This window comes from Lutjanus erythropterus, unplaced genomic scaffold (genome assembly GCF_056507025.1).
Source record: "Lutjanus erythropterus isolate fLutEry1 unplaced genomic scaffold, fLutEry1.hap2 Scaffold_155, whole genome shotgun sequence".
NCBI classification, from domain to species: domain Eukaryota; kingdom Metazoa; phylum Chordata; class Actinopteri; order Lutjaniformes; family Lutjanidae; genus Lutjanus; species Lutjanus erythropterus.
The window spans coordinates 1,785,549-1,806,596 of record NW_028146632.1 but is presented as its reverse complement, the minus strand read 5'-3'; the positions used below and the strand labels follow the sequence as shown (position 1 = coordinate 1,806,596).

At 38.3% G+C, this 21,048-nt stretch overlaps 1 protein-coding gene and 1 pseudogene across 3 annotated transcripts; both read left to right on the top strand.

The window, feature by feature from the left end:
• Positions 1–1,812: 1,812 nt before the first annotated feature.
• Positions 1,813–20,347, top strand: LOC146304380 (uncharacterized; annotated as a pseudogene). Its single transcript, XR_014769367.1, has 9 exons — positions 1,813–1,876; positions 2,808–2,861; positions 2,974–3,006; positions 3,226–3,291; positions 3,896–3,969; positions 16,553–17,597; positions 17,649–17,801; positions 18,683–18,772; positions 18,995–20,347. The product of XR_014769367.1 is annotated as an uncharacterized LOC146304380 (transcript).
• Positions 7,088–15,754, top strand: LOC146304381 (uncharacterized). Of its 2 annotated transcripts, none has more exons than XM_084714196.1 (5): positions 7,088–8,136; positions 12,035–13,100; positions 13,372–13,524; positions 14,022–14,114; positions 14,224–15,754. In XM_084714196.1, exons 2-5 carry the CDS (start codon positions 12,045–12,047, stop codon positions 14,548–14,550), a joined length of 1,629 nt encoding a protein of 542 aa, XP_084570322.1. In that variant the 5' UTR covers positions 7,088–8,136; positions 12,035–12,044; the 3' UTR covers positions 14,551–15,754. The 2 variants fall into 2 exon arrangements, with proteins under 2 accessions (XP_084570322.1, XP_084570323.1); XM_084714197.1 differs by lacking the exon at positions 7,088–8,136 and adding an exon at positions 11,182–11,505.
• Positions 20,348–21,048: the final 701 nt, after the last annotated feature.

Genomic DNA, 21,048 nt, shown 5'->3' with positions numbered 1-21,048 from the left:
CCTCCTATACAAGGTTAAAACCTGCAGTGCAAAGAGAATGATGATCATTGTGTCCTTGCTCTTATGACAAGATGATGAATGTTGCCATGAAGCTAATCTCTCTCTATACAGAAGTTCACATTTATATAGAATGGACATATTTATTTTTTGGTACTACAATTTCTAAACCATTTACATGCAGCGAAAGCAGCATTCAAACTGGAAGACCACTCTGAAAAACATATCTTAGACTTAAGATTCTAGAGAGCCAAACAGCATAATGATAGCTTTGACCTTCTTCCAGTAATAAAATATACTGATCACAACCCCCTGTGTTACAAAGCCACCTGTTGTTGGACTTCACAAGGCTTTTTTACCCCCCTTTCGTTAAGGCTACTACTGGGGAAAAAAATGTTCATGATGATGGCTTCATTTGCATGTTTTCCAGTATTATTACATTGCATTTGTTCTTTTCTTCACAGAACCAGCCGTACAACGAAGCAGATGCAAATGGGAAGCAGGAGAAGTTCGTTCTGTGGAGAAACACCTGATGAAATTCATCAGAACATTCACAGTTCCTGCCAAGCACGACTGCATGCTTTGTCTGCAAAATGAAATGGAGACATTGAAGGAACGAACATGGACTGATGTAAAGAACTATGTGAGAAACAGAATCACTGCACTGAAGAGGCAGACAAGTACTTAAATACTTATCTGTCTTCTATCTGCCATGTTCAGAAAGTGAGCATCTAAAAGGTAAGTTAAAAAATGTTCAGTTCAGCATCAACAGGTTAAGTTGTGAAATGTTTAAAAGTAGGTAGAAAAAAGATTAAATGTAATCAAAATATGCTTTAAAAAATGTTAAAAGGTTAATAATATATGTTTTATCCAAATACATTCATTTAGCCACATTTCTACCAATTTAACTAACCCAGTTTTTTTTTATGTACTAAACATAAGAACATAAAAAAAAACAGAGAGAGAGAGATGTTAAAAAACAACTGTGTTAAACTGGTAAACTGTTAGAAACAGTTCTGGTCCTCAGCCTCAATATCAAAAGATCTGTGTGTTTGTACACTGGTACAAGTTTCAGAGCTGGAGAGTCTGTCTCAGGTTTTTAATTTATTTTGTAAGTGCCCTTTTTGTTAATTAAAGATCAGTGAGGCTGCAACAAATGTCATTCTCTTCATATTTTATTGCCTGTGTTTTGTACTGCATGTGGGTCCCCTTGGTTGTAACGTTTACTTATCATAATTTCAACCGACTTCATATGTTTTGTGTTGATTCAGTGAATATTAGCAAAATGTCAGGAAGTTCTGACCATCAATTCAAATGACTCTCCTGGGACATATCTCAAGGTTTAGAATCTCTGTGTAGTGGCCATTTGTCCTTTTAATGTTGTTTTTTGTTTTATGAAAACAACATAACAAATAATAAACAGAATACTTGCAAAAATGTAATTATATTGAATTCAAATAAATCAATGCAGAATAATCAAATCCAAATACTACCTAAACAATACCAAATACTAATAATAAATAAATAAATAGTTCCAACACTCTGGCTTGCAAAAAATAAGACCCCAAAGATTACTTCTACACTGAAAAAAATGAGACTGCCATCTGCTGGATTTATATAAACATCTTTGAATTGTTTAACACAATTGTTTCATGTTCTGAAACAAAATGTAACAGTATAGTGTAGAAACTACATGATATGCAGACAAAGTACATGAACATGTTCAGCTCATGTTGGGATAAAGTGAGTCGATCATGTCTTTATTAATTATCTCGCGATAATCCGCGCAATCACGCATTGCACGCAATGTATTATAGGTAGGAGAAGACAACGGTCGAGGGCACGCCAGCTGTCAGCAGGACGCCATTACACCAGCTCGGTAAGTACGCATTTTCAATTTGAATATTGGCTAAGGCTTAATTATACGTAGTTTAATGTCTTGAGAAACGCCAACAAAGGTTAATGAACTGACACGAACTTATTTGCTCACGCTGTTTTATCACCATATCTGCTAACGTTAAGTTTCCTCGGTGTGTGTGTGTTTTTTTTTTTTTTTCGGAGCCAGCGCATTTTCTGTTAACGTTATTTAACTTGACTGAACGCAGTGCTTCTCGTCTCTGGTTGAATTTCTTTGCACTGGTAAGTCGACCGACCATAACAGCGAGAAAACGCTGAGTTTTGTGAAATTGTGCTAACAGCACAATGGCAGCCAACTAACATGGTTGGACTTGGCCCGCGGGCAACGTGTGTTTGTAATATCGAGAGAACGCTGAATGAGTTTGTGTGAAATTAGTCAACAGAACAGTGCCAGTCAGGTAATGGCAGGATTTAGCCCGTGGGCTACGTGTTGGTTGTACTAATGTCATCTACTAAGTTAGCATTTTTTTTTTTAGCAACAAATAGTTAGTTGGCATTATTTATAGTCTGTGCGGTTGACGTAGCATTAGTTTTAGTCAAGGAGGAGTACAGTGCTTTGCTGTGGTGGAGGATTAGCATTACTTTATCGGGCTTGTGTGGTTAAACGTAGGCTATCGAGTTATTTCTGTGGTGTTGAAACCTGCCTACTTGTGCTTTTAGTGTTAGGCTGTGGTCACAGACATAAATGGACATTGTAAATACAATGATGGGAAAGAACAACGAAAGAACATTAACTATTTGACATTTTTGTGACTGTTCGAAAAAAAAAAAAAAAAATATGGCCCATACTTGGCCATAGTTCTTTATTATATATCAGTTTTGCTTTGCGAGCGACAGTTTTGAATTGTAGAAGTATTTGTATTTTCATGTTGTTGCTTTTGTTGCTTCTGCAGATTGCCTTTAGAAGTTCCTAACATCAGTGCCTCCTCTGTCACTCAAGCTCTGTGGTGAGAGTCTATCTTTTCTCTAAATAACAGAATCAGACGTGTCTTCATGCAGTTATATTTAGAAGAAAATAAACCTTATACTAATGCAGTGATTTGTGTGTGTTTGGTGCAGCTCACCATCAGCCTCACTCTCTGAAATTCTGTGGTGAGTATAAAGGTTATGTAAATGTATATTGAAGAGATCAGTGGTGTCATTTACATTTGCAGAAATATATTTTTGCTGCTTTTCTATAAAAAAGATTTGTATCAGCCATCAAAAAACATAATTTCCTCACACTGTACACAACTAGTATAGATTATTTGCATTTAGTGAAATAGTTTTGCACTGTAAAAGTGTTTGCTCTGTTTTTTTTTTTTTCTGCAGATTGACAGGCAAATTCAGTCATATCATATGGAGTCAGCTCTTTCACTGTGGCCTCAAGTCTTTGTGGTGAGAATATGACTTTTATTTGCTCTGTTAGTAGCCGAAATTGTAATGGAAAACAGATTTCAATTAATCACCCAGCACATACATACTTTTATGAAGCTTCTCTTTTCAGTTTTTGTTGACATTGTAACAAAGGTGATCATTCTACTTTGTTTATTATTGAGGTCATGGTGTACTGGAGTGCATTATATTGAAAAGTGGTCTTAATATTTTGCCCTTCTCATGTATGTTAATGGGTTGCACAAAATATTAGAAACCCATTCAGTATAATGCACCCCCGCCCACCATCACCACCCACTACAACTTCAGTAATAAACATTAAATAGAATTATCACTTTTTATCACTGTTATCTGATTGGCCATTGTGTGATGTGTCATACCTTTTAAGTTGCTGTTCATAAGCACTTGCGGAGCCTCATTAGACTTCATCTTTGTCCCCACTGTTACTTATACCTTCCCCCTTCCCTTCCACCCTTTTATCATTGATGTTTGATATTTCAGAATTTTTGACAGCTTGTCTTGCACTTTTGAATCAAACACTGATTTGGTTCAAAATTAATGTCTCATTAGACATCACTTCTTCTTTGTTTCCACTTCTCTTTTGCAGTGAATGGTGCCAGAAGTGTTGCAGAAAGTTACTGTGAATGTGGCAATGTAAGGCCTGCCCCTCAGTTTTACCAAGTAGGTCCCAAATATTAAAGCATTATCGACAGAAACATAGATATTATGGGAAAAATAATCGCTTTCCATGTGTATATGTATGTATGTGTATATGTGGATACTCTGATACTCAACCAGATAGCAGTGTTGATGCTCCAAAAGATCTTCCAGATGTAATTGAGCACAAATTTGCAGCAGCTTTGTTAAAATTAGAACATCTTTCCCATTTACCAAGCACAGCAATTAATGATTTTTGCTAGAACGTCACCACTTAACTGGTTCTCTCTTGAGATCCCACACTGATGGCATTCTAGTTGACATTTTTCAAAAGCACAAGCTCCAGGTTGACAGAGCTATCATAGAGGAAATAACCTCTTCTCTGTCCAAAGGGAATCCTATAAATAAAGCCATAGAGAAGGGTGGTCCTTTGAGTTCTGCATATCAACGTAAGCAATATTACAAGGCAAACTTTAATATTGTTGAACCGGTTGAATATATTTTGGATGCTAAAGAGAACAAAACCTTGCAGTACGTCCCCATTCTTCAATCCCTACAAGTGTTGTTGGGTAGGAAAGATGTTGTGGAAAAGATAGTTTGTAATCACGAAACACAAAGGGAAACAGAGACCGCAAAAGAAATTGTGTACAATTCATTCAGGGATGGTCTGCATTGTAAACAAAACAGTTTGTTGTCAGGGCAAGACTTAAGTATATCTATTGGTTTGTATGTTGATGACTTTGAGGTCTGTAACCCTCTAGGCACCTCCCGTAAAACCCACAAACTTTGTGCTGTGTATTGGGTGCTGTGTAACCTACCCCCAGGCTCTCATTCCTCTTTGTCCTCCATTTACTTGGCCGTTTTGTGTAAAACAAATGATGTTAAGTCCTATGGCTATGACAAGGTTTTAGAGCCCTTAATACGTGATCTCAGGTCTTTGGAAGTTGATGGAATTTTTGTCCCGCAATTGGGCACATCACTTAAACGTACAGTGCAGACTATTGCTGCAGACAATTTAGGAGCTCATGGAATAGCGGGCTTTGTTGAGAACTTTACAGGCCACTATTTTTGTCGTTTTTGTATGGCAACAGCTTCAGACATTGTGTCAAATGAGGTTAGGTCAGGAACGTTCACCCTCAGAACAAAAGAAATACATGAAACTCATGTCAGAGCAGCTCTAGATAGTGGCAGTAGCTGTTTTGGAGTTAAAAAAGCTTGCCCTTTTACTGGAGCACTTTCTCATTTTCATGTTGTCAGTGGCTACCCTCCTGACATTGCCCACGATCTCTTTGAAGGCATTGTGCCTGTTGAAATAGCACATTGTCTCACATTATTAATATCAAAGAAGTATATCACCTTGGATGATATTAACAATTCCATTCTACATTTTCCATACAAGTCGACAGACAAAACCAACAAGCCTCATATTTTGCCACAAGCTCTCTCAAGCAGGAACACCATAGGCGGTAATGCCCATGAAAATTGGAGCTTGTTAAGATTGCTCCCATTTCTAATTGGGCCTAAGATTCCTGAGCACGAACCACCATGGCAGGTCTTGTTGGACCTAAAACAGATTGTTGAGCTTGTGGTTGCCCCAGTCCACAACGACGAGTCTATTGCATACCTTGAGAGCAAAATTTCAGACCATCGACAAAGGTATAAAGAGGTGTTTCCTAACAAAAGACTGCTGCCCAAACACCACTACATAGAACATTACCCACAACTAATAAGACTATTTGGGCCTCTTGTGGGACTTTGGACCATCAGGTTTGAGGCAAAGCACAGTTTCTTTAAAAAGGTAATTAAACACACCAGTTGCTTTAAAAACGTGCCCCTCTCTCTGGCTGTGAAACATCAGTTTATGATTGGGTACCATCTGTCTCCAAATATTGATAAACCAATGCCAGATGTATCTACTGTCCCGTTAGATTTTTTGAAGGAAGAGCTAGCTCAAGCTTTTAAGCAGAGACATCCTGATTTATCTGAAATACACCTTGCAAAAGATATTTGGAGCAAGGGAATAAACTACAGGACAGGTATGGTAGTTGTGCATGGGTCTGAAGGTGGCTTGCCTGAATTTGGGGAAATCCATCAGATATGCATTTTGCATCAGAGGCCATTTTTTGTGTTGAAACTGCTGTGTGGATGGTATTGTGAGCATTATGGAGCCTTTGAGCTGACTCCATCTCCGGCACGAGAACTTGTTCTCATGGAAGTCTGTGAACTGGTCGATGAGTATCCCTTGGCTGCTTATCTGGTTGGGTGTGCGTGGATGGTGACCTTGAAGAGATCGATCTGTGTCTTGAGGTAAGGTAACAAATTAACACTGCGTTGGCAGGTACATGCAGTCAGGACTGGTAATTAGGGGTACATCAGGTGTCCATTACTCCGATGACAAAGGAATGGAGTGACTGCATGTTGGGCAGCACCAGAAAACATTTTCCTAAAATTTGTTTCTCAGGAGTGTTGTGCACTGGCACATTTTAATGTGTATGGGAAACCCTGGACACACGAGCTGGTGGTGTTTTTAATTTTTTTTTGTTTGTTTGTTTTCTAAATTTCATTATTTTATACAGTTCAGTTTTGATACATTGGTATGTATTTTTTTTGCATACACTGAAAAAAGTAAACCTGGGAGTATGTAATTGTAACATAATTAAGTCTGTTATATTAACAAAAAAAAACAAAGTTAGTCTCTTAACATGAATATATCAAGTTGTGAATTAGTCTAAATTTGTTCAAAACACAAGTCATTTTGATTTTTTTTCTTAACAAGCTTTATGTAAGTGGCTCAACAAATCTTGTTATGCAGACCCACAAAACAAACAATTTGCTCGTTGCATTTACTAGCCTCCGACTGCGCCCCGTGTGGTGCATTCTGGGTTGCAAACTAGTTCAAACCAGGACCGCGGAGGGGAGAAGTTCCAGAACGTGAGACTGGAGACTGACTTTTACGGTAAGAATAAAGTTAATGTTAGAGATGTAGTTGGTTAAACACTAAAGTCCATTGTTCAAATGTGAAGCTCATGTTTGGAAGCGGCTGTAATTTGAAGTAAGCAGGGATGTAGACGGCGCCGGGTGCTGCGTTATCTGCAGCATATAGAACACACCTGTGTGGGGTTAGCCATTAGCGAGGGGTTTAAGATGCAAGTCGGCCGTAAATAAACACCCGTGTGTGTCTGGGTGTGGGTGGCTGCGCTTGTTAGTTAATTTGTGGAGGTTTTTGGTCGCAGCGGTGGCTGTAGGCAGTTAGCTCTGCTTATTAGCCGCTGAAACGCAGCGAGCACAGCCGCAGGTGATAGACAGCGCCGAGCCCCCTTCACCAGTCATAACATGTAGCCTAGCATACCAAAATGACGGGGAGAAACTCAGCTAAATACCTGTACCAAGCAATGCCACCCAAACGAAACACAAAGAATACATTCAAGCTCGAAAAACACTGCTAGTTAGCTAGCTAGTTGGTCTGAAATGTAATATAATTAGTTTTCCAGTCTGGTACCTGAAAAAGGTCAAATTCCCCCTGGACATATCTGTGTTAATTCGTAGATTCACTTGGCTACTATCCCATGATTCAAAGGTGGGTTTTACTCTATATAATGAGTTTTTTCCAGGTGGAGATTTAATTTTTTTTACATTTTCTACTGTGTTTCTGATGAATTTACTCTAAGACAGTAACACATGGTCTTAATTCTGATAGTCCTGTAGTCATCTCTAAGCTCTTAGCTTTCTTGTACTTGTACTTTTACCATAGTACAGTTGTCTGACAGCTTTAGTTACTTTTGAGATTACGATTTTTCATAGTCTTCCTGTCCAGTGAAAACAATGTTTTTCCAAAGATGAAGTGTTTATTTATGGGTTGAGAAAATGTTCCTAATTTCTGAGTTAAATAAATTATTTACAATGTTTTGTTTTCTTCTTAACATGTTCAATAAATTGATTAAACTAAACTACAATCCTTCTTGAATTAGCTAGGAAATAGGCTACTTTTTTTATAAAGCTGAAAACAGTAAGCCGACTTTATAGAGATACATGATTCTCATTAACCTAATTGTAGTAGATGCGTGTTTGCAAATGTTTGGTAATTTAAAAGATTGATTATTTATTTTGATTTTGTTTTCTTTGTGGTAGGTTACTAACTATGTCATTGTATCCTTACCAGGTGATTTATCATGTCAAGCACGCTGGATGAAGGTATGTACAGACAGTTGCGATTGTTGTGGGTAAAGTAAATGTTAGATTATTTCAAGTAGTTTATGGATTATCATATCATATTGGGGGCAGAGATTCAGTTGGTCTTTCACTGAGAAAATTGTTGTGACAGCCCAGTCCAAAATGCAGCAAAAGATAAACTAAACTGTTTACCTGTGGAAAAATTAACAGTATATTATTGTGATACAGGCTGTCAGAATAAAAGATAAATTTACCTGATCACCAGATTAAAGGTGGCCTAAATTCCGTTTCTTTGAATTCTTCAATTTCTTATCCTCCTGTACAGTAATATGGTTCTGAACGCTCATATGCATCAGAACAATATTATCTGTAATATTTGACTGATGTTCATATGGTCATGTGTAATTTGTGCCAGAAAGTCGCTCTTAAGAACGTGCTGTGTTGCCGGATCTGTGTGATACAAAGGTTCCATACACATTTGTTTAAAAATCACCATTTCACACACACTCTAAAGACAGGGTGCAGTTTTCTTTTAAGATGAGCGCAAAGATGTCATGAAAAATACTTTTTTTTCTTTTTGTTTTTTACTTTTGAGAACAGACGGGGAGATTTTGCTACTAAACAGAAGCCAAGCCCCTAGATTGGCGTCTCACTGAATCTCCCAGGTGACTCCTATCCTGACCTCCTCCAAAGAGACCACCCCTTTTGCTCCTCCATCAAAGTCTGAATGTACTTGGATCTAAACTCCGGCCTTTTTTCTTTATGGGATGGATTTGCAAGATCTGTACCTATGTTGCCCCTGAAACAAATGAACTTTTGAGGCACTACAGGTTAAGGCACGACCACAGTGAATTTCTTCCCTGTTTACATGCTGATTGCCCCTGCTCCTTCAAAACATGGAATACCCTCAAATCACATTTGTCAAGGAAACATCCAACTAACAAGTCAACACCAGAAGTGATTTGTTTCAGTTGTGAACTTTGCAGTTCTAGCTCCTCAACTGAGAAGGATTTTTTCCAACATCTTGCAGTTCATCTTAGGAAAAATCAAACTGTGCACTGTGTCTTCAGAGAATGTGATTTTTCTACAAATGTGTTTGGAACCTTTGCATCACACAGATCCCGAAAACACTCAGCACATTCTTCAAATGACTTCCGGGCCCAAATTGTACACAAGTATATAGATCAGTCAAATAGTACAGATGACATTGCTGAAGCACATTGCTCTGAGGCATACGAGTGTTCAAGAGCACATGACTGTTCAGGAGAATATGAACCTGAAGAATTGAAAGAAGAAGAAATTGAACTGAGGTTGGGCCACCTTTTATTGAAATTAGAGAGCATTTACAATGTGCCAAGCAAGTGCATTACTGAAGTAGTAGCTGAGCTCCAGATTTTATCTTCAATGGTGTCAGGTCCTGCCATAAGAAAAACTGTAAACTCATGGTCAAGCAAACATAACTGTGTGCTTGATGACTTATTAGTCTCTGATTTAGTCAAACAGTTGAGTGAGTCAAACCCCATTAGCACAGCTTTAAGAGCTGATGGTCCTCTAGCTACAACTTTCAAAAGACGGGAGTTCTTTAAGAAGACATTTCATGTAGTTGAGCCTGTGGAATACATTCTTGACAAGAAGGAAAGTCGAACCTTCCAATATGTTCCCATTCTTCAGTCTTTGTCACAGATATTAAGCCTGAATGACATACAGGAGAAAGCTTTCAACTCTTCATACACTTCTCACGAGGGCAGATACGAGTCATTTCATGATGGAACACATTTTAAAGAAAATCAATTTTTAGCCACTGAAAACATAACTCTTCCTCTACTTCTCTACATTGACGATTTCGAGGTATGTAATCCCCTGGGAACATCCCGCAAAAAACATAAAATTACTGCAGTGTATTGGGTATTGGCAAATATTCCACCACAGTTTCGTGCTACACTGAAGTAAATTTATTTAGCTGTGCTTTGCAAGGCTACAGATGTCAAGAAGTATGGTTATGAGGCAGTGCTTGAGCCACTGTTAAAAGATCTCGTCCAGTTGGAAGAAGAAGGGCTCTTTATTCCTGCGCTTGCAAAGAAAATTAAAGGCACAATAGTTAGTGTAGTAGCTGACAATTTAGGTGCACATTCCATTGGTGGCTTTGTGGAAAGTTTTTCTGGATCTTATGTCTGCCGGTTTTGTTTGGGAGAGCTCTCCGAGTTTCAGAAGAAAGAAGTAAGAACTGGATCCTTCCGAGCAAGAACAAGGCAGGAACATTCTCTTCATGTTCAAACAGCTTCAGAAAATCCCACTCTCACTCACTGCTTCGGTGTGAAAAGGCAGTGTCCCTTAACTAATAAATTACAACATTTTCATGTTTTGTCAGGATATCCACCAGACTTGCTCCATGACCTGTTAAGAGGGAATAGTGCCTCTGGAGTTGGCTTTGTGCCTTAATGTTCTGATTAAGAAAAAATACTTCACTTTATTTCAAGTCAATGACCTAATCAGACAGTTCCCCTACAAGTGGACTGACAAAGCTGACAGCCCACAGCCTGTCCCACTGAACTTTGCCACCCGAAAGAGTGTGGGTGGAAACGCTCATGAAAATTGGAGCCTGTTGCGCCTGCTACCTCTTATCATTGGCTTCAAAGTGCCAGAGAGCGAACCAGCATGGCATCTCCTAATGGATCTGAAAGACATCGTTGAACTAGTTGTTTCTCCATTCCACACAGATGACACAATTAGACACCTTGACCTTAAAATAGCAGAACACAGGCATAGATACCTTCAGGTTTTTCTAGAGGCAAAACTTCTGCCAAAGCACCATTTTCTAGAGCATTATCCCCAGCTCATCAAGGAATTTGGACCGCTTGCAGCTCTGTGGACGATGCGCTTTGAAGCTAAGCACAGCTTCTTTAAGCGAGTCGTTCGACATACCAGCTGTTTTCGGAACATTTTACTATCTCTGGCTGTCAAACATCAGTTCATGCTGGCTTACCATTTTCATGGCACAGACATACTGAAACCTGCCCTCAGTGTCTCAAATCTGTCCACAGTGCCTGTGGATGTCCTCAAGGAGAGACGTGTGTTAAGGTGACCAATACAGTGACTTGCTATGGCACCTGTTACTCAGTGGGAATGATCTTGCCCTATGGATCAACTGGAGGGCTTCCAGACTTTGTTGAACTAAATCTAATCCTCATCATGCGTGGTCATCTTGCATTTGCTGTCAAGTGTCTTCATTCCTGGTACTGGGAGCACCTTAGGGCTTTTGAATTGGAATCCACAAGACAAGTGACAATCCTTGAGCAACAGGAATTAACAGACTCCTACCCTCTTGCAGCATATGCTTTTGAGCAAAGGCGATTTGTCACATTGAAGCATCACATTCCCATTCAAGATTAGGTAATTAAATACAGTATATATTGACATGTGTTCAATTGTTTCTAACTATTCAACCCACTGTCATTAGTTAGTATTTCAAATCATTTTCAAATCCAATATCTATCTGTCCATCTATATGTCTGTCTGTCTGTGTCTGTCTGTTTATCTCTGTCTTTCTGTCTGTCCGTCTGTCACTGTCTCTCTCTCCACCTACCTCTATCTCTCGTTCTCTCTCAATTTGTAATAATAATAATAATGAATTGTATTTATAGAGCGCTTTTCACCTGAAGAACAAGTCTCAAAGCGCTTACAAAACATAAGAAATAAAATAGAAATAAAAATAGAAAAAAAAAAAAAAAAAAAAAATTAAGTTAAATCCTCTCACACCCTCACCCACGAACTTCATTGTTGTTCATGAGAAGCTAACATAATAGGAGGGTTGAGATAGAAGGTTTTACTTATCTCTTTGTAATAAGATGTAATTTTATTGTTTGTATGCCTAAATTCAACAGAACCTTTTTTCTGTCTCCTCTCATCCCCCCTCTTATAGAATAATCAACATGTCTGCCAGACTTCGAGTCATACTACAAGAGGAAATTCGCAAGCTTTCCTTGCCCTCCGGAATCCCAGCGACCGTGGAGGAATTGAAGCATATTGTACAGGACACATTTGCAATTGAACAAGATTTTAGTTTGCAGTTCCAGGACCAGGAATTTGATGGTCAATTTTTCACTCTCCTGGAAACAAATGAAGTGAAAGACAAAGACACCATCAAGGTGGTTCTTACTTCACCAGTGATCACACTAACATTTGAAGATTCTTTGAATGCCAAAAGACTCCAGGAGAGCTTTGATAGCAGTTGCGCTGAGTCATCAGAAGATGTCCGTTCCAGTTCTTCCCATCCATCCACTGATACCATACTTCTGACTTCTCCAGAGACCATAGTTCAGTCCTCTCCAGAGAGCGCCTCCTCTCTTCGTTCTTCGTCTTGGCCAGCTCAGTTTGAGATTCCTACCTTCTCCTTTGACACAGAGCTCATTCTACAAGCTGCAAATGAAGCTTACAGAAAGGATGGAACCCTACTCAGCAACCCTTCAGTAAAACCCAACATTCTAGACAAACTAGCAGACAGCATCTTTGTCTACACTGCCTATCCTTCACGAGCACAAAGGGAGCAGGTTGCTGAGGCCCTGGTCATGAAACACCCCTGTTTGAGGGACCCAGTGTCATCCAATGGTATATATGGTTGGCAGAACAGCCTGAAATACAAGGTTGGCAATTTCAGAGCAAAGGTGAAACACCTTGGATTACCAGAACTAAATGTAAACTGTCGGAAGAGAAAATCAGCTGCAGATGGACCTCCGACTAAAAGCTTGAAAAAAGCAAAGAAATCTGAGGTAAACTATCTCCCACCACATCCTCAAGGTGAAACTGATGAAACCCTTGAAAAGGAGAGAATAGAGCTTCTCTATGAGTACAAGAAGAGAGACAACACCAAAATCATCAATGAAAAGATGGCGAAAACCTTTTCATTACGTCGAAATGATGTAATCCTCAATGAACCAGCTGTGATTGACTTCAAAGCTCGATGGCCTGCCCTATTTGAGCTTTCCCAGGTATGTTGTACATTTGAATTGTGTCATCTCCTTATTTTTATTTTCATTTTATTCAATAATTTAGGTGGGAAAACAAACCTCAGCTGTAGTTACAGCCTTGTTCTGGTGTAACATTCCTTGCAAAACACATGACCACTTAAATGTTGCTTTCAGTGTAGCCTTAGGGTCAATTTTCTACCTCTGATCTGTTTCTGTTGCCCTGTGTCTCTGTAATTCTTTTTTCCCTGTATTTCATGATGTTTCTCTATCTCTCCTCTGACCTCTTTTGCAGATCGAGGAGGAATTCCGTAGGATCACACTGAAGCCACTATCCACATTCCTGGGGAAGTTGGACCAATACACACCCAGACTGTTGAGCCTCTACAGGAGGAAGGGAGGCGCTGTTGGGAAGAAACTTGATGAGACCCTGGACATGTTAAATGAGGCATGTACAACCAAGGTTCAAACTTAACTTTTTGGCTCAAATCTACTGGTCAGAAAGATTTTTTACTGGCCAAAAATTATAAATAGCCTTTTTGTGTATTTTTCAATTTGTTCATTACTATAATACACTTATAAGCATTTTCAACACATATCATAGCAATATTAACATAATTTTGTGTGGAATAAAGGAATGAGTCAGATTTTATTTTATTTTTTTTAAAGTTCTCAGCAGTGCCGGTGGTCGCTACGTCATCACGGTTGGCTTGTTGATTTAAGTCTGTTTTCTTGGATTTTAGAAGGGGGGCACACTCCCAGAATATGCCTCCACATTTCCGAACGGGAGTGATAGACACTTAAGTGGCCTGAGTGCCCTTTTTGTTTTGAAATCTTTGAATCAATTGAAAAATTTGAACCCTGTGTACAACAGTTAAACAGTTAGTTATATATAGTGGCATTCTGATGTCTGTGCTTAACATGATCTCATTTCTGTTTTTGTAGGACAACAGCATTGAGTCCAGAAGAGAAGCTGTCATCAGAGGCCTCATTCTCTACCTTGGTGAAAAGACGGAGGAGCTAATCAAGGACTACAAGGTAAAGAAAACTGTTTCAAAAGAAAGAAAGAGCACCAAGAGAGCTATACTGTATGCATCCTTCACATTAGTATACAAGAGGGTTTTATTTTTTCTGGTGTTTTTTACAGGTTTTTGATGATGACGATGTTATGACTGTACAAGAGGCCCTTACTACACATGTCCTCAACATCTTTGTGGTCAGCAAAGCCAGAGATGGAGATCTCCAGAAGCAGGCTGGAATAGCCTTCGAGGGAGCAGAGGTCCTTTTTGGTATCCCTGATGTCGCACATGCTTGTACCTACCTGATGGGCCTCATCTATGCCTTGGAACTAAGGTACCCTAACAAACTGAAATACACCTTTGAGGTTTTTCAGAAGATCTTCCTAGAGCTGGAGGATGTCAACCAAAAGGTATCCTCCAAGGTCCACGATCTGAAGGTCAGTTTACATGCCTAAAAGCCATACAGACATTGCTGAAGCTTCTTGCCAAGGTTTACAGTTGTTGGTTATACATTGCACTTTCACAGGTTTTCCAAAAGCACTTCCTCAGGTTACATTTTTGAAGCTCATGTGTATGCTGCTTAAATTTGTTTTGTGTTGTAAACTCAGATCAGATGTCAGTCAGATGTCACTTTAAATGGCTGATAGAATTCAGCTCAGCTCAAGGGAATCATTTTAAGTGACCTTAGGTGGTCAAGCAGCTTTTCAGGTACTGCTACAGGAGGCAGATCTACACAGAACAGGAAAACGCTGTACAGTTTTATATTTTGTGAGGTGCTGTGTTTTTTGCATTATCAATATATTGGTCAGATTTTGAATGTAACTGTCATTTGCTTAGGATGTTCAAACCTTTAAGGTCAGGCTGTCGGTGGGGTTTCATCCCTGCGAGTGCTTCCTCAGGGTAGACATAATGAATGTTTGTTTTGGAGGACATGTTTGCCAAAGTTCACTTGAAGAACCATTATGTAATAGGATGTGAATCCCATGAGTTATGTGTTGGGTCATTGGCATTGTCTTATGGCGCGTCTGGCGCTAGTTGTTTCCAATGTTGTCAATATAATGGAGTTTATGGTCTTATTTTCTTATTAAAGTGTCTTTGGTATATACTATGTTCCATGTCATGAATACACTAAAATGTTGCAACACTGTAACTATTGTTAAACAAGGTAAACAAGCCCCTTTGTTAAGTTTGATAATTAATACCAGATGTTGTTTGAATAATGTGGACTTTTTTCCAGAGTATACAGTATTAGGGCTGCAACTAACAGTAATTGTCATTATTGTACAATCTGTCTTCTTTTTTTTTTTTTCAATGAATACTTTGATCTATGGAATGTGAGAAAATTGTGAAAAATGTGTTATCACTGTTTCCCGAAGCCCAAGATGCAACTTAGAATGTCTTGTTTTATCCTGACCAATATTAATATATTCTCATGTGAGAAATTGAATTTGGATTTTTTTTTTATTTAAATGACTCAAAGATTAATTATCAATTAAAAATCCTTAAATTGAGTAATAGGAAACTTAGAAATTAAACAACTAATAGTTGCAGCTCTATACAGTAAACTCATTTATTGCCCAGTTCAATGGCAGTATATATTGACATGAGGTTGCTTGTTTGTGAGAATTTGTCAGCAATAAAACGTGTCAATTTTGTTGACTTATGGCCTCTTGATTATGGTGACCCTTTTTTTTTTTTTTTTTTTTTTTTTTTTGACCTTTTTGACCTTTTTGACCTTTCCTCTAGTGGAACTCTCACACAATTTGCTGAGTGTACTTATGATTTAAAGGGAATTCACCCTCTTAATTTTGTTCTCACGTAATTTTTTTCCTAGCAGCATGAGGCCAAAATGTCAGTTATTATATTGGGCAGATTGACCAACATGCTTGATGCTTGATGCTTAATTTAAGTAGATCACCATAACAAAAATATGTCATGTTTTATCTACAGAGAAAAAGTAAGGCAACTTTTTGCATCATTTTATCACATAGATCAAACAAGAGTAGTCTTTGTATGCACAACATTACTTTTGCAAGTACAGTCAACTTACTTTTGCTAGTAACATCAACTTACTGTTGCTACTAAAATCAACTTACTTTTGCTAGTAACAAACTTACTTTTGCAAGTGAAGACATCTTAATACCATTGAGTTGACTTTATTTGCAAAAGTAAGTTGACATCACCTGCAAAAGTAAGTTGACTGTACTTGCAAAATGAATGTTGCACATACAAAGACTACTATTGTTTGATCTACAGGATAAAATGATGCAAAAAGTTGCCTTACTTTTTTTAAGTAGATCAGGCACTTTATTTTTATCAGTGTAATTTGTTAATCACATTCTTTAATTACAAAAAAGTATACTGACAGTTAAAATATGAGATTTGGTCATTACATGTCCCTGAAAGTTATATTACATTACATAAACCTTTCATTGTTTATTTCTTCTTTCCTAACAGAGGATGAAGTAAGACCATGACGACTGCAGCTATTCTCAGAGTAATCCTGGGGCCTGACAGCAGTCAGAGGATGGTGTTTTCTGCTGGCCTGCCTTCAACTGTGACTGAACTGGAGACTGAGATAAAGAGTCAGTGTAAAATAATGGAACCCTTTCGGCTACAGTTCATGGACACACTTTTTGACAACGAGTTTGTAAACTTAACTTCCATGGCAGAAATACAAGACAGAGCTACAATCAAGGTCATATACACATCCTACCCACCTCAAGATGCTGATGCAGATCAAGGTGTAAACAGTTTCTCCTTTACATCAACCAGTGCTCCTGATGACATCTCATCTCATTCTGGTGACAGCACCTTGATTCTCTCATCTTCAGAGTCCACCTCTTCACGGTCTTCATGGCCAGATCTGTTCTGTGTTCCCCGTTTTACATATGATGCAGAGTTGAAGCTTGAGAAGGCCCATGAAGCTTTCAAAGAAAATGGGACACTGCTGATCCCTGATCCAAAGTTGAAGTCCGTTATACTAGATGGGTTGATTCAGGAGGTAGTCAAACATGCAGTCTACCTCACGGACAATAGGTTTGACCAAGTTGCAGAGGCACTTGTCATGAGGCATCCATGTTTACAAGAAAAAGGCTCAGCCACTGGCTATGAGGGATGGAAGATGAGTCTCAAATACAAGTTGTCCAACTACCGTACATATCTCCGGAAAGTAGGATGTCCTGAAGTATGTTTGAATGCTTTGAAACACAAACCAGATGGGAAACGTTCTCCTGCCTTTGATGTTAAGAAACCAAAGAGGGATGAAGTGGCTTACTACCCCTCCTTTCCACTTGGAGAAAGCAGCCAGTCCCTCGAGAAGATGAGGGTCGAACTCCTTTCAGATATCAAGAAGCGTAACAACAGAGAGACAGTTAGGGCTAAAATGGAGAAAACATTTGCATTAAGAAGACAAGAAATAATTTGTGATGCTCCCATGATCAGCGATGTCCATACAGTGATATGATTTGCAGGTGTAGTTTTGGTGTTACAAATGTCATGTGTAAATGTCAATGGGTTGTGATGTTAACAAAAAGGTTTCATGTCGTTTCAGATAAATGCAGAGTTCAAGCGCATCACAACTTTGCCTCTACAGTCAAGGTTTTTGTCACAGCTTGACCTACACTCTGCAAGTCTGCTGAGGGTGTTTGCAAAGCGATCGGGGCAGCAGGGCAAAAAGCTTAAAGACATGGCTGCCATGATGACAGTAAGAACTTTAATTAACTTTAAATTGCATATGCATTGCATTAGGTCAGCAAAAGATTTATAAGTATCCCTTACAATAGTAAATTTTTCTAATATTTGACTACTTGATGCCACTGAAAGGATCCACACTTAGGACAGCAACAGGTTGGACAGGTAATAGGGCTGGGCAACTAACTGAAAATATATCAAAACCAACGTTTAGAACCTGTCACTGACTTAATCTTGCTCATGTCGAGTAATCGAGCCAAGACATCCTCAATCCAAGCAGTTTATACGTTAAAGGAACAGTTCACCCAAAAATAAAAATTCAGTCATTATCTATTCATCCCACAGCCAATAGAAGGCCATGTGAAGTTTTTTAATCCACAAAAAGTAGCAAGCTGCAACTTGAGTGTTTTATGGACTATAAAAAACTACACCAGACCTTCTATTGGCATGGGGGTGACTAGATAATGACTGAACTTTCATTGTTGGATAAACTATTCCTTTAAAGAATACTGCGTCCGATGTTGGGACACATTTTAGCTTCAGTGAAGACTACAACAAATGAAAAGAAGTCAAATGTAAACACTGCTGAATAACAATTTTGGTGGGTGAAGCTAACACCACCAATTTGTTTAATCACTATGAGGGCAGTGTAAAAAAAGTGTACCAAATAAATAATTGTTCATTAATTGTTATTGAGGTAAAAGTTTGAAATAATCATGATATTGATTTGAAGTCAACAGGTAATGTCGACCATCAGTTTGGATTACAACAAAAATGCTTTAATTATTCAGTGATCATCTTCCATCATTGAACAGAGCAGCCTCTCCATTTTCAAGTTAGTGAAGTTCAAGTTCAAGTTAAAATGTCACTCTGTTCTTTGTTCCAAATCTTCAGGATGACATCGATGCTGGCAGGGAGTGCATCATAAAAGGACTCTGCATCTACCTCAACGAGGATCCTGATGATCTGGTGCACGAATACATGGTGAGTGTGTGCAAAAGGAGGAGGTGCCTTTACCACATTAAAAAAAAAATAAGTTTGTTACAGCATGTTTAAAAATAATGAGTAGCCTAACTTATAAGAGCTTAATTTATTCAGTTCATGGCCGTGATGTAATGGTTGAGATAATCTGTATGGTGTAAGAAATGCTGTGTTTTAATGAGATTTTTTTTTTTGAGTCTTAAAACAAATGCTTTCTTTCACCAGGACATGACTGAGGCCAACACACTAAGTGCCATAGAGGGAACAACAGTGGGGATCTATGTCGCCAGAGAGACTCCCAGCAGTGACCATTCTGATGTGGGGGTCATCATTGAGGGTGCAGTGGTGCTTCGTGATCTTGAGAATGTGGCCCTTGCATCTGCCATGCTGTTTGGGCTTTTTTATACCTTAAATATGAGCTATCCATCAAAGCTCCGCTACACTTTTGAAGTCATTCAAAAGATCATAATGGAGGTAAATGCAGCTGAACTATCAAGAAAGGCCCAAAGCTTGAAAACTAAAATGCACCAGTAAGAAAGGCCCAAAGCTTGAAAACTAAGATGCAGCAGTAAGAAAGGCCCAAAGCTTGAAAACTAAGATGCAGCAGTAAGGAGAGCTCACTGTTCTTGTTCTTGGCTCACTGCTCTTTGAAAAGTGCACATGTAAGAAACTCTACATTGCTGGACTGCATGTGGACTGGTGTGGCTGGTCCTCTACCCACCAGTATTGATGTTTTTACAGTTGTAACTACTGTCAAGTTCATGGCATATTGTATTGTTAATTCCATTTGCTATTTTTACTAGGGATCAACCAATATGTTTTTTTCATGGCCAATAATGATTATTAGTAATGAAGGAGACCAATACCCGATATTTGGAACTGACAATAGTTTTTGTGCAGTAAAAAAATCTTGGTGTCAAAATTTTGAAGAACACAAACTCCAACATGAAACAAAGACTAAAGAAACATTCTGAAAAATATATCCTAACTTATTAAATCTATGGTACCATTTAGTGCAATTTTTAATGAAGTAATTTCATCAGCAATCAGATAACACTACTGATAATTATTTCAAAAATACTGACTATGATATTATTGGCCAGGTTAATAATTGGTCTATCCCTAGTTTTACAGTTACAGTTGCAGTTGCTGTGCAGCTCTTTGCATGTTTGGTCATGTGATACATTGTTGACTAATCTGATAATGTTGCATTACACAAGGTGCACTTGTTTAGTGTATTTCTGGTTTTGTGATATGTGTTAATGGAACACACACCTATAACTCAATGAGAGGAAAGGAAAAAGTTGGGACTGACAATAGTTGGCTGCAACAATAGGGTCAGTGTTCATTAAAGTTTTTATCCACTCAGGCTAAGCATTGTCTATGTTCCTCCTTTGCTGTAGAGGAAAGCTCCTATGTATTTTCATCTTCAGGTATACACAGTGTGTACTTTTACCACTGTGCCTTTGTGAGGCAGGCCAACCTGATGTTTATTAGGAACACACAATACTGGATTTTTTGCTGATATCTGATATGCTGATATTTTCCAACACATTTGGCCAATGCCAGTACTCATATATGCACTTTATTCCCACCTAATTGCAGAGAACATTGTCTCTCCTGTTGTGAAATAAACATATCATGCCTACTCTTACCAGACTAGATGCCGACATACAAAGTCTCAAAGTCTGGGCAAAATAAGAAAACTACTTCCAACTTTACACATAAAACATGCTATATTGAAATGTTCATTTCTGGCCAATGCCAATATTTCATTTCAAAGCCACGTCAGCCAGTGCATCCCTATTGTTTGTTTATGAGAAATTCTGGCTTCACTCAGAGTTGAGACACCTGCTGTTCATGCCAGGTCCTCAAAGGTTTGAAACAAAACTGTTCCATCACTTTCAATTGGGGGAAAAAACGTATTTGTTGTATTTACATTTAAGTTCCATTCTATATTTACATTAGATTATTTCTAAGTAAAATTGTATAAATTTATCAAATTAAATGTAGCCTTTACAATTATGAAAATATGTAATTAACATTGGAATGTTACAGTAACAAATATTGTTAAAGTTAAGGGATCAAATAGTGTTGCAGTAAAAGGGATTGAAAAACCTTGTAGTAAAGTGATCAAATTGTGTAGGAGTAAAATGATCAAAGAGTTGAAATTACTTTATTGAATCACATTTCAATTACATTGTGTCAACACAAAGTACTTTTGTTTATTGAATATAAATAATTTGTGTTGATTTAACACAATGCTGTAGGTTGCTGCC

Coding starts and splice junctions, on each gene's coding strand:
- LOC146304381 (XM_084714196.1), top strand. CDS start 12,045: ATGTCTGCCAGACTTCGAGTCATACTACAAGAGGAAATTCGCAAGCTT. Junction 13,101..13,371: donor CCCTATTTGAGCTTTCCCAG/GTATGTTGTACA, acceptor CCTCTTTTGCAG/ATCGAGGAGGAATTCCGTAG. Junction 13,525..14,021: donor CCCTGGACATGTTAAATGAG/GCATGTACAACC, acceptor CTGTTTTTGTAG/GACAACAGCATTGAGTCCAG.